Below are 12,643 nucleotides of genomic sequence, written 5' to 3' on the forward strand. Positions count from 1 at the left end.
CTTCCTCAAAGGAAATGGGTGAGTCACTCTTGAGTACTCTGGCACCTTACCTAGCATTACATTTCCAGTAAATGTGTGTTGCATTAAATTGAGAGCTTAGAGTAAGAAATGGTTCCTGAACCATCAGGATCAGTTCTAAGTTAGGGACTGTGGCCTCTCTGTGATTATCCTTCCTTGATCTATAATTACAGTTTACGTGAGGACAATGTGGTAAGTTATAACTAAGGTAACAAGCTTTAATAGGGATAATTAGTACTAAATATTTTTCAAAATTATGGAACATAGCTAATATTTGTGATATTGCATGTGGAAAATAACTTACAAATGAATCTTTGGAACTTAACATATTAGTAATTTGAGACTGCCTGTGGAGAAAATAGAATTGAGTCATGTTTTTTCTTAACAGATTTTTATTTATGAAAAAAATCATAATTCTATAGTTCTTCTGGTTAGCGGACCTAAGTACAACTTTTGGAAAATGTAAGTTTTGAAATTAAATACATTTCCTTCTTTGAGTACTGGGAAGCTGTAAATTAGATTTGCAGTCCATTTTGTTTTTATGTTGGGCAATTTTTGTTAACTTTGTGAAATGAAGTCAGGTTAAAAAATTATCAGAAGTTATTATACATGTATAATGTAAAAGTTCATTTAAAAATGGGTTCATTTGTAAATATTAGCATATTGTTTGTGAAGGGCTTGTTGTATAGCCTGTGATATTAATAGTTACCATTTATTAATAGCTACTGTGGGTGTAGGGGTCTGATACACATAATCTTATTTAATCTTTGTAATAATTCTGCCCAAACACTATTTACCATTACCAAATTACCATTTTATAGGTAAGGAAATTGAAGATCAGAGGCTAATACGTAGCTATCCAAAGTCATGCTGCTATTTCTAGTAAATAGTCAGCTGGGGCTCTCTATTGAGGTGGTGTTGACTCCCACCACCAGTCTTCTTTTTACTTAGCTTTGTTTCCTTTGAGGAACCTCATGACTCATAATAGAGTGGGGTAAATTGTATTGGAGACGCATCTTCCTTCTTATCCTTTCCTCCGTTTAGGAGCTGCAGTGAACACTTTTCATTGAACATGTAGCATGAAGAGGCTTCAGAAGTTTGAAAGTTTGAATCTTTAAATCTGTGATGTTTGTACTAATTATAAACTACATCCTTTTTTTTTTTTTTTTTTCTTTTTTGGTAGGAAACTCAACAGTGTAAATTTGATGGCCAGGAGACAGAAGGATCCAAGTTCATTACCTCCAGTGCGAGTGACTTCAGCGACCCGGTTTACAAAGAGATTGCCATTACGAATGGCTGTATTAATAGAATGAGTAAGGAAGAACTCAGAGCTAAGCTTTCAGAATTCAAGCTTGAAACTAGGTAATTAAAAATAACTTATAAAATTATAAAAGTAGTACATGCTCATTTTAGAAAATCTTGAAAACATTGAAATATTAAAAATCATCTGTAATCCTACCATAATGACATGATCCTATGAACAATTCAAAAAAACTAATTAACATTTTTTATGTGCAACTCTGATTATTTTTGTCTGTCTTCTAGATGATAGGACTGCTGAATCAAAGTCAAATATTTTAATGACCTACCGGCAATGTATAGGAGTCTCTGTCTTATTATGACAAGTGTGTTTTAAATTTTTTTAGTTGCTCATTTAAATGATGGATAGTTATATTAGTGAGATACAGTATTTTTTATTTTCTTTTTGCCATTTGTATCTTTTATAAAAAGAGTTTGTTTGAAATCAGGTACAATAAATTAAAAACATTCACTTACCAGGAGTATTTTTTGTTTTAATTTCTAAAAAATAATCTACAATGATCGTTTGCATTATGTTTCACTGTATATTGAGTGAGAAAACAATGCAACTTAGTCAACTGTGTGTGTATTTTAATGAGATATACACATACCTAAGTTTTTAGTAATTTTTTGCGAAACACATCACTTTACGTTCATTGGGCCATGGGGCAGAAATGGCTTTTGGAGTCCAGAAAAATACATCGATTTTTGATAAACAGTAGAACTGCCAGGCATCAAGAAAAAAAATTGCCTGTATGAAATAGGTAAAAACTCTTCCTTTTTCAAGACATCTCTGAATCATAATTCTCTTAAAAGTAGTATTCTTCCTCTTGAGAGTTTCACCACTCTTCAAAAGAGCACAAATTTATTAATTTCTAGATTGTCTACATCATAATGTATGAAGAAATTTTTGACTCCTATTTCCCCGATTCTTTCTGTTATGAAGGTACAACTTGTAGCCTACAGAAGATTTTCCGAGCAAAATTTTTGTCCTTCCCAGGTGTGAAGATCAGTTGCTTACTCCTGGCTTGCGTGGGAGCTAGCGATCTAGATGTATGTTTATACATTTATTCAACAAGCCTGTTTTGAATTCTAAGTACTGCACTAGGCATTGAAGTTATAAAGGTAAATACAGATATGTTCCCCACTTTGGCAATCTCAGTCTTTGGGGAAAACATACAAAGAAATCATCACAATACAGAGTGCCCAATGCTATATTGGAGGTCTGGCCAGGTACAGCATGAGAATACAGAGGAGAATATTTCTCAGGAATTCAGAAAGATGACATTTGAATTGTGCCAAATAGAAAAGGGAGGGGGAGGGTATTTCAGGCAAAAAAAATAACAGAAACTTTTCTAATTCCAGTTTGTATGGTTTCTGCAACATGATCTTGCCTTTTCTTCACCTGTTGTGCAACCAAAGTTATAGGACATAAAAGTGTATTGAGAACGTGACTTTTAAAATTTTTTTATTTTTTTGAGACAGAGTCTTGCTCTGTCGCCAGGCTGGAGTGCAGTGGTGTGATCTCGGCTCACTGCAACCTCCGACTCCTGGATTCAAGCGATTCTCGTGCCTCAGCCTCCTGAGTAGCTCGGATTACAGGCATGCACCACCATGCCTGGCTAATTTTTGTATTTTTAGTGAAGATAGGGTTTCTCCATGTTGCCCAGGCTGCTCTCGAACTCCAGCTCAAGTGATTCACCCACCTCCCAAAGTGCTGAGATTATAGACGTGAGCCATCTGGCTGGTTGAGGCCATGGCTTATAGTATATTTTGTCTGCAGTACACAGTATACCTCAGGAACATTTGACAATGATACTGAAATGATAGGTTGTAGCCAAGTTGTGAAGGAACTCTATGCTGAAGTCTGCATTTTACCTCGTAAGCAGAAGGGAGCCACTGAAGATATTTAAGCAGAAAATTGGTGTTAGTGCTCAGTTCTCAAGTAAAGAATGAATCGAAGGGTTGTGGTAATGGAGGCATTTGCCATGCTCAGCGAAGCTAATGAGAGCCATAGCAGAAAGAATTAGAGAGAATCATATTCTGAACATGTTTCTGAGTTAGAATTGACAAACATGGTGAATATTTGGAAGAACAAAGGAGATGTTAAAGATAGCAGGTTTCTATCCAGAGCAACTAGTTGTATGTTTGTCCTGCCATTAGCTTTGCAGACAACTCTGGTAAATGTAGTCTCTCCCCCTATCACACCTACCACCCCACAACAATAACAACAAAAAAAAAGATAAAAAACGAAAGTAATCCAAAGCTGTCACATGACACAGAGGTCACTCACAGTGCCTTAATATGAAAGAGGTTAAGGATTTTCTCCGTAGGTCTTGATAATTTTGAAAATCTCAAGCAAAGAAACAATATTAAGACATTTCATCTTAAAGCTAACTGGTTGATTATTACTATTTTCATGGGTAGGATTTTTTTCGGTGGTTAATTGTATTTTAGAAAGGAAAATAAAAGACTAAAAAGGTTTTTTTTAAATAGTCATTAATCAGTTAACATGATACTTTACTTGGCGCTACACATTAATTATAATTTAGATCTTCTTATTTTTACTTCCATTTCATATTTGCAGGCCAATATAGGATTCATTTATATAACGCTGAAGGAAGCCTGAATGCTGGTTGCAACTTAATTTTTTGGAAAAATACATATTGTTTAAAGAATGAAGTCACCTGATCACTGTTATCTGTTAGGATGACCTTTCTTTCCTCCCCACTACTCCATTTGTGGAATGTATATTTTAAAGCTACCTATAATATTGAAATCCCCTAAATCATATTCTACCCATGATAAATTAAGAAACTTATTTCCAGTTAAGAACCTACTAGTGTGATAATGCTCCTTTGGACAGTTTACTTAGAGTGTATTCTAATTGAGTTTTCCTTGTTAAGTAGCCAACAGACATTCACCTTTATATGCTAGGCTCATAATGCTTTCATATTCATATGAATCTTTTGAGTTGACTAACCTACAAAAGCCAAAAGAAAGGAAAGAGATAATACGATATCTTCAACTTAACCCAAATTTTTATATTCTTAAGTTTATATTTTGGCCAGTGGAATAATTTTATATTAATTTCAATGTTTGTATCATATATGTTATCTTAGTATATAAGGCAATATGACTGTGTTGGTAGTATATGCTGACAGTGTTTATGGTTTGAAGTACCAGTATATGTTGGAGAAAATACTGTTATATACTACTAAAATAAAAAAAACACTTGTGAAGGAAAATGTTAATGTTGTAATAAACATATTATTTTAATTAGTTCTTTGCTAACTTAGCTTTGAGTCTTGCTTTTCTTACATTTATTTTAGCTAGCATTTGCTAAATTTCACTGTGATTGTCAGTGTTCAGCCCAGTGCCAGCAGGTGAGAGTTTTGATTCTTGACTGTAGAATTTACCTAAGTGTAACTAGTCTTCTTCTTCTACTTAGAGGAGTAAAGGATGTTCTAAAGAAGAGACTGAAAAACTATTATAAGAAGCAGAAGCTGATGCTGAAAGAGAGCAATTGTGCTGACAGTTACTATGACTACATTTGTATTATTGACTTTGAAGCCACTTGTGAAGAAGGAAACCCACCTGAGTTTGTACATGAAATAATTGAATTTCCGGTTGTTTTACTGAATACGCATACTTTAGAAATAGTAAGTGAATTTTTATGTTTTAATTGTATTTCTAGCAGCAACTATTCTGGTGTTTACTGGTTATGTGGAGGACCTCATTTGCTTTTTAGCCAGAATTAGACTTCTAAAGTAAGTTTTTTCTTTGCCATGAACTTTATATCAGCTTGATTAATAGAAAAGCTGTAACAAAGCAATTTTACAGACTACTGCTTTCTTTTTGCAGTAGCGGAAGTTAAAATATTTTTTTCCATTTGCTTAGAACATCTGGGTGTGGACATCAGAATCTCCTGGTAAGTAAAAAAATAAAACACTGATGATACTGATGCCTGGCCCTAGTCCCAGAGATTCTAATTTAGTTCTCTGATAGGGCCTCTGACATCAGCATTTTTTTGAAGCTTTTCAGTTGGTTTTAATATGCAGTCGGGCTTGATAACCACCACTGTGGCCTAGTGTGAACTCTGATCTCTAAGAATGATAATTTACAAAAATGACTTTTGAACCTCTCTCTCTGGTGGAAAGTTTAAGGGTGAAATGACTCATATAACCCTGGTTTCTAAGCCAAATAATATGTGTGCTTTAGATACTTGTCAGTGCCTTATTAGTTAAGAAAGTCTAGTAGGAATTCCCTAAAATAATACTGTTTACCTTATAAAATCTGAGCAAGAATATCCTAACACCTCATCTCTCCAAACGTCACTTCTGTGATATCCTCAGTTGCTACCAACCCACTTGGGAGTAAGTATAAAAAGGCTTTGTGAATTAAAATGCATAGGTTATTAGTGCTATTCAAAATCTCTTTTAGTTATAGTCTTAGCCTATTTCTATAATTTTCTTATCCAAAGCAGATTGAAGGTCAGTAAATTAGAAGGAAAAATGGCAGCTATGAAGGCAAATAATCTTGCATAAGTCACTAGATTTTACTTCTCTCTTACTCAAGGACGTTACTGTAGCAGTTCTCCCTCATTTGGACATTATGATTTATTGCTTTTGTCTATATTGCTCCCACTACACAAAAACATGTTATATTTTTCACACTGTGTAAAAACTTCATCCCACTTCACTGCCAGCTACTGCATTTCTTTGTTCCTCTTTTTGGGAAAATTCTTCACTTAAGTTATAGGTACTTATATGTGTATCTCTTTCCTTTTCTTCCATTCTCTCAAATTTATACCATAACCTTCAATAAAGTTTAAGCTGTGTATTCAATCCCATCATTCCACTAAAATCACTCATCAACATCATCTTTGACCTCTACCCTAACTCCTGGCAAAATTGACCATTCTCACTTTTTTTTTTTCTTTTTTAAGATAGAGTCTTGTACCCAGACTTGAGTGCAGTGGTGCAAACCCAGCTGACTGCAACCTCCACCTCCTGGGTTCGAGCAGCTCTCCTGCCTCAGCCTCCTGAGTAGCTGGGAATACAGGTGCGTGTCACCACGCCCAGCTAATTTTTTGTATTTTAGTAGAGACAGGATTTCATCATGTTGTGCAGGCTGGTTTCAAACTCCTGAGCTCAGGCAGTCCACCTGCCTCAGGTTCCCCAAGTGCTAGGATTACAGGCGTGAGCCACCATGTCCGGCCATTCTCACTTAAAAAAAAAAAAAAAAAATTAACACTGCACTGCTGGCTTGAATATTCTTTCCTTGGAGCATTTTCTTCAGGTATAACTTGTTCTGCTTGATTTTTCTCCAGCCCTACTGGATTCCCCACTTGCAGTTTTCTTTGCTGGTTCCTCCTTTCCTTCCCAGCTTCCCCATACCAGATGACCCAGGTCTCAATCCTAGCCCCCGTTCTCTGCTTACATCCTCTTCTCTGCTTACATCCTTCCGCTTGATGATCTTATCTAGTTCCATAGCTTTCAGAAGCTATCTCTTTGCTGGTGACTTTCAAATACATATTTCCAACCCGTTCCAAATCCAGATTGCTTATTTGAAATCTCTACTTAAGTGTCTCAACCTTTTGAACTTACCCCCAGCCCATTCTATCTTTAGCCTCCTGTAGCCTGGGGGATGGCAGCTTTTTCTAATTAGAATCCTTCTAATTGCTCAGTTCAAAAACTTTGGAGTCATCTTTGACTCTTGTTTGTCTCACATCCAGGTCATCAATGATTCCTGTTTGGCTCTGCCTTCAAAATATATCCAGAACCCAGTCACTTAACTGAACTGCTGTGACTTCATTCTGAGCCTCTATCATTTATGTGACTTACTGCATTCGCCATCTAACTGGTCTTTGTGTTTCTGTCTGTGTCCGCCTACAACCAGTTCTCAAAAAACTGGCCAGAGTAATCCTTTTAAAATACAAGTCATTTCACCCCTCTGCTCAAAACCCTGCAGTGGCTCCTCATTTAAGTCAGAGTACAACCCATATTCCTTACATGACCTGGCCTATTGTTTCCTCTGATTGTTTCCTGTCTTACTACTCTTTTCCTTAACTCATTCCACTCCAGGCATACTGACCTGCTTGCTCATTCTCAGAAATGCCAGGCATGCTTTATCCCATTACTTGCCAGGACTTTAGCTCCAATTTTCTTAGCCAGAAGTCTTGCTGGCTGATGTTTTTCTCCTTCTCTCCCTCCCTCCCGTTTTTCCTTCCAGTCCTTCCTTAAATCTTACCTCTAAATAAAGCCGACTTGATTATCCTATTTAAGAGTGTGGCCTGTGCCCATGTTTCTGACCCCCCTTACTGCTCTACTTTGCTTTGCTTGCTCAAGCGAGTCTCCTGCTTTATCTTCCTGAGTAGCTGGGATTACAGGCACCCAGGTTCCTTTAGTTTTAATAACCCTTACTACCTTTTAACTTACCTAATTTATTTAAGTGATGATTAAAGATTTGGCCAATGAATGTATAGTTCTCTCTAGCATTCTTCTGTTAAAAGTATTTAGTAGTGAATAACATTTTAGTAATATCTGTTATTTAGTACTACCGAATTATAAGGGAAGTTGCAATATATTTTTGAAAGAATGTCATTTAGAATGATAAAATAGTGATACTTAAAAGGATATAGACTTAATTTATCTGTGATATGCAGTTAAGTGGAATGTTGCAGTGTATCTGGTAAGAGTGTCTAACTTTTGAAGTTCAATTATTCTTTTTTTTTTGTTTTGTTTTGTTTTGAGATGGAGTCTTGCTTTGTCACCCAGGCTGGAGAGCAGTGGCTCAATCTCGGCTCACTGCAACCTCTGCCTCCTGGGTTCAAGCGATTATCCCACCTCAGCCCCTTGAGTAGTTGGGACTATACGTGCATGCCACCTCGCCCAGCTAATTTTTGTATTTTTAGTAGAGACGGGTTTCACCACTTCGGCCAGGCTGGTCTTGAACTCCTGACCTCAAGTAATCCACCCCCCTTGGCCTCCCAAAGTGCTGGGATTACAGGCATTAGTCACCACATCTGGCCTCAAGTGTTCTTTTTTGTTCTTTACTGTTGCTCATTTACAATTCTTTACAACTATTTATAGCTCATCCACTTAAGAGATTAGTAGGTAGAAAGAATTTATTCTTAGGAAATACAAACTTTTCTTAATTTTTAAATCTTCTGCCATGAAGAATATTTTTTGTCATTTTCTCTATATCTACTACCTAGGATTAACAGTTGCTGCCTTTAAATCTTTAGGGTTTAAAATTGTCCTTAATCTCAAAATTGACTCAGTGTGTTCTGGTTAGGGAGGCATTACTGGCTAGAAGAAAAAGCACTTAGAGATTGGAGCCTGATAACAATACTGGCCTCACTTAGTTTACAGAGTTGTGAGCATAAAATAAGACCATCATGTCAGGAGATCGAGACCATCCTGGCTAACATAGTGAAACCCAGTCTCTATTAAAAATACAAAAAATCAGCCAGGCGTGGTGGCGGGCGTCTGTAGTCCCAGCTAGTTGGGAGGCTGAGGCAGGAGAATGGCGTGAACCTGGGAGACGGAGCTTGCAGTGAGCCGAGATCGTGGCATTGCACTCCAGCCTGGGAGACAGAGCGAGACTCTGTCTCCAAAAAAAAAAAAAAAAAAGAGACCATCGTGAAAGCTTCTTGAAAAGATTCAACATTGCTATAGATACACAGTGTTAGCAACTCTTAAACTACCTATATATCATACAGTTAAATTTTGACTATTTAGAATTTAGTTCAATTGGATTTTTATATGAAAATAAAGAGTATTCAGGAATAAATGAGAGAAAAATAGTTTAAAGCTAATTTATTATAACTGCAGGCTGGCATTTCTTCAAAAGAATTTATTATTTTTAAAACTTAGTATCTTGAAGTAGAGGATGCATTAATGGGCTTTATAGTTTTAAAATATTATGAACAAAATTATTAATATTTTGTTCCTCAGGAAAATAATTAAATTTTGGGTTGAAATCTTTCACACACTCACTTTATCTTAAAATATTTTGAATTATGAACCTGTTCATTTTTTAATTTAAAAATTAAGAGTGCTTTCGAGGTGGGGAATTATTCTTAAAAACTGTGGAAGGGTTTATGCCGCGAGATCCTATGAAATTGCAACCTGCTGTGATGAATTCGTCGTGTATCATGTATCGTGTATCTTAACTCATATAAATTACTTTAACTTGCTATCCTTCCCTTGCAGGAAGACACGTTTCAGCAGTATGTAAGACCAGAGATTAACACACAGCTGTCTGATTTCTGCATCAGTCTAACTGGAATTACTCAGGTTATAATTCTAAGTTCTTCTTTCTAGAGTTTGAAAGAGTTCTTGAAATTAGGGATTTATTTTATACATAATTTTAAAAAATTATTACTGTTGTGAACAATTTAATACCTTGCTTGGTAAAGATCTTTCATGTTGTAATAATTAAAAAAAAAAAAAAACAGCAAATTTTATACCTGGTGACATTTTCCTCAGCCTTTCCTCTTAAGGAGTTGTAGTGATGAATCGAAAGATTTCGTCTGTAAAATGCATCAGCAAATTGTTTCCATACTGAACTTGGAGATGTTTGATTTATTTATTTTTTTGAGACAGTCTCACTCTGTCACCCAGGCTTAAGTACAGTGGCGTGACCTCGGCTCACTGCAGCCTCTGCCTCCTGGGCTCAAGCGATTCTCCTGCCTCAACCTCCTGAGTAACTGGGGCTACAGGCGCGTTGCCATCACACCCGGCTGCTAATTTTTGTATTTTTAGTAGAGACATGGTTTCGCCATATTGGCCAGGCTGGTCTCGAACACCTAACCTCAAGTGTCCCGCCTCGGCCTGCCAAAGTGCTGGGATTACAGACGTGAGCCACCATGCCCAGCCAGAGATAAGTTTTAGAATGTATCTGTTTACAACCTGACTTTATATGTTGCATTTATTTTTTATTTTTATTTTTTTGAGATGGAGTCTCACTCTGTTGCCCAGGCTGGAGTGCAGTGGCACGATCTTGGCTCACTGCAACCTCTGCCTCCCAGGTTCAAGCGATTCTCCTGCTTCAGCCTCCCAAGTAGCTGAGACTATAGGCACACACCACGATGATTGGCTAATTTTTTTTTTATTTTTAGTAGAGACGGGTTTCACTGTGTTGGCCAAGGTGGTCTTGAAGAACTCCTGACCTCAAGCCCTCCTCGGTCCCAAAAAGTGCTGGGATTACGGGCATGAGCCACCACACCTAGCCTGTTTCATGAATTTTTAGGTCTCTGATTTTTTATTGTATTCTAATGTGGTAGGCACTTTTTTCATTTAGTTAGTTCATTCATTCACTCCACGTGTATTTGAGTGCCTACTATAATATATGCCAGGATTTGTATATATCTTTATGTGTATATAGATGTATGTCTGTGCAGTGGTCACAGTAGGCCTAATAAGTCAGTGTTTTATTGCGGTGTTGTGGACATCTATGAAAAGGGCTTCCATATATGACAGAGGGAATAGAAGACTGTCCTGGGGAAAAACATCCTCAAGTTGATGAACTTGGGCTGAGTCATGAAAGATAGGTAGGCAGAAAAGAATGGCTGGGCATTTCAGGTGGGAACTGGCAGACCTACAGGTAGTTCAGGATGGGTCAGATGTGTATGGGCTGTTAAGAAAATGGTCCACATAGGCAGAGGCAATCCAGATCCTGAAGGGTCTTGTGCATCTATTTGTCCTGAAAGCCTTGGAGAGTGGTTGGAGGATTTAAGTATGAGAGTGATAGGGCGGACCCGATTTACGTTTTAGGAAGATCAGTCTGGCAGCAGTATGTAGTATGCGTGGAAAATTGTGAGACCTGAGATGGGAAGACACTTAGGGAGCTGTGGCTTTGAGCTTAGAAGAGATTTCTCTTTTCCCTCCTCTAGAAATCCAGTAAGCCACTAGGTTCAGGCCTATAAAAAGAGAACCACTGGGGATGATCTTAAATCTTAATTTTGGGAGGATTATACGTTTCAGTTGAAAGTAGTCCCAGTACTTGGTTATGAAATTTTTAGAATTTCTTAAAAATGAAACTTTAGGTGGAGCTAAGCCAAGGAAACCATGAATTTAAAGTATCAGCCTTTCTCATACTGTTTCTTCCCCTCCAACTTAGGTCTGGGTATTTTGTAGGACTACGTGAAGCTACAGCCCTGATTTTTGTATATTTTACTTTTATATCCTCAGGATCAGGTAGACAGAGCTGATACCTTCCCTCAGGTACTAAAAAAAGTAATTGACTGGATGAAATTGAAGGAATTAGGAACAAAGTATAAATACTCACTTTTAACAGATGGGTAAGTATTTAGGAAGATTATTTTTTTATATCTACTTTTTAAAGATTAAAGATACCCTTATTTATCTAACTTTTAGAATAACCACAAACTATTATTAGAGACCCTAGAGTCTCACCCCACAGGGAATAGTACTTTTCCTTTCACCTAAGGATGAAAGAGAGGAAGAAAACAGTGGTCACAGTCCAATACAGGACTAGAACACTACAGAAAGTTAAAAATATGTAAAGCTAAAAAGACTTTGCTAAAACTCTGTTTTTTCATGACACTTCCTTGCTCAAAAAAGTTCAGACTCTTGAGCTTGGCCTTGAAGCCCCTTTCCTCTCATCCCACGCTACGCGTTTAATCTAATTCACCTGCCATTAATCCTCTTTAGTCAGACTGGCCCAGGAATTCACATGGTTTACCCTTTCTCTGTGTAGTTACTTATGCCTCCCTCTGTACTGAGAGTCTCTTCTCGACAACTTTATCATTTTTCAAAGCCCATCTTGTGTTTTACCCTGACAACGCCACTGATCTTTTTTTTCCTTGAAACCTTATAATTTCTATGGTATATACCATTCATGTTGACATCTGACCATATATTCTGATATATAATCTTTGTGTACATACATAAGACTTACTTTTGCAAGGAAATTTAAAATTCTTTCAGAGAAGGACTTTTGCTGCCTAATAATCTTCCATAATGCTTACCTTAGTGCTGAGCTTAAAGTGTATGCCCAAAAAGCATTTGTTAAATGAAAAGCTAAATGGGAAGATCAGAAAGATTAAAACATAGATGACAGACGTTGTGCCAGGGCAACTCCGATACCTTAAGGCCATTAAGGTTGAAAAGAACGTCCTAAACAACTTCTGTTTCAAACTGTACAGATTATCCTCTATACCTGAGATGTCACCAACATAGAGGGTTTGGAGATCCTCGCATGTGATAGGAGAGAAGCATTGAATTTAATCACATCATAACTGTTAAGTTTGGAAAAATGTTTATGGACCTCTTTAGAAATCTATTACTGATTTTAA

The 12,643-nt window shown here is 36.9% G+C and overlaps 1 protein-coding gene across 2 annotated transcripts in view; it reads left to right on the forward strand.

The window, feature by feature from the left end:
- The window catches only part of ERI1 (exoribonuclease 1), a 142,237-nt gene that overhangs the window by 115,696 nt on the left and 13,898 nt on the right, over positions 1-12,643 (forward strand). For both annotated transcript variants that reach the window (XM_008970012.4, XM_055116243.2), the window contains 4 exons: positions 1,202-1,380; positions 4,769-4,979; positions 9,537-9,620; positions 11,517-11,626. In XM_008970012.4, the coding sequence (XP_008968260.2) occupies positions 1,202-1,380; positions 4,769-4,979; positions 9,537-9,620; positions 11,517-11,626 (584 nt within the window). The remainder of the gene's footprint in view (positions 1-1,201; positions 1,381-4,768; positions 4,980-9,536; positions 9,621-11,516; positions 11,627-12,643) is intronic.

This window comes from Pan paniscus, chromosome 7, assembly GCF_029289425.2.
Source record: "Pan paniscus chromosome 7, NHGRI_mPanPan1-v2.0_pri, whole genome shotgun sequence".
Taxonomy (NCBI): domain Eukaryota; kingdom Metazoa; phylum Chordata; class Mammalia; order Primates; family Hominidae; genus Pan; species Pan paniscus.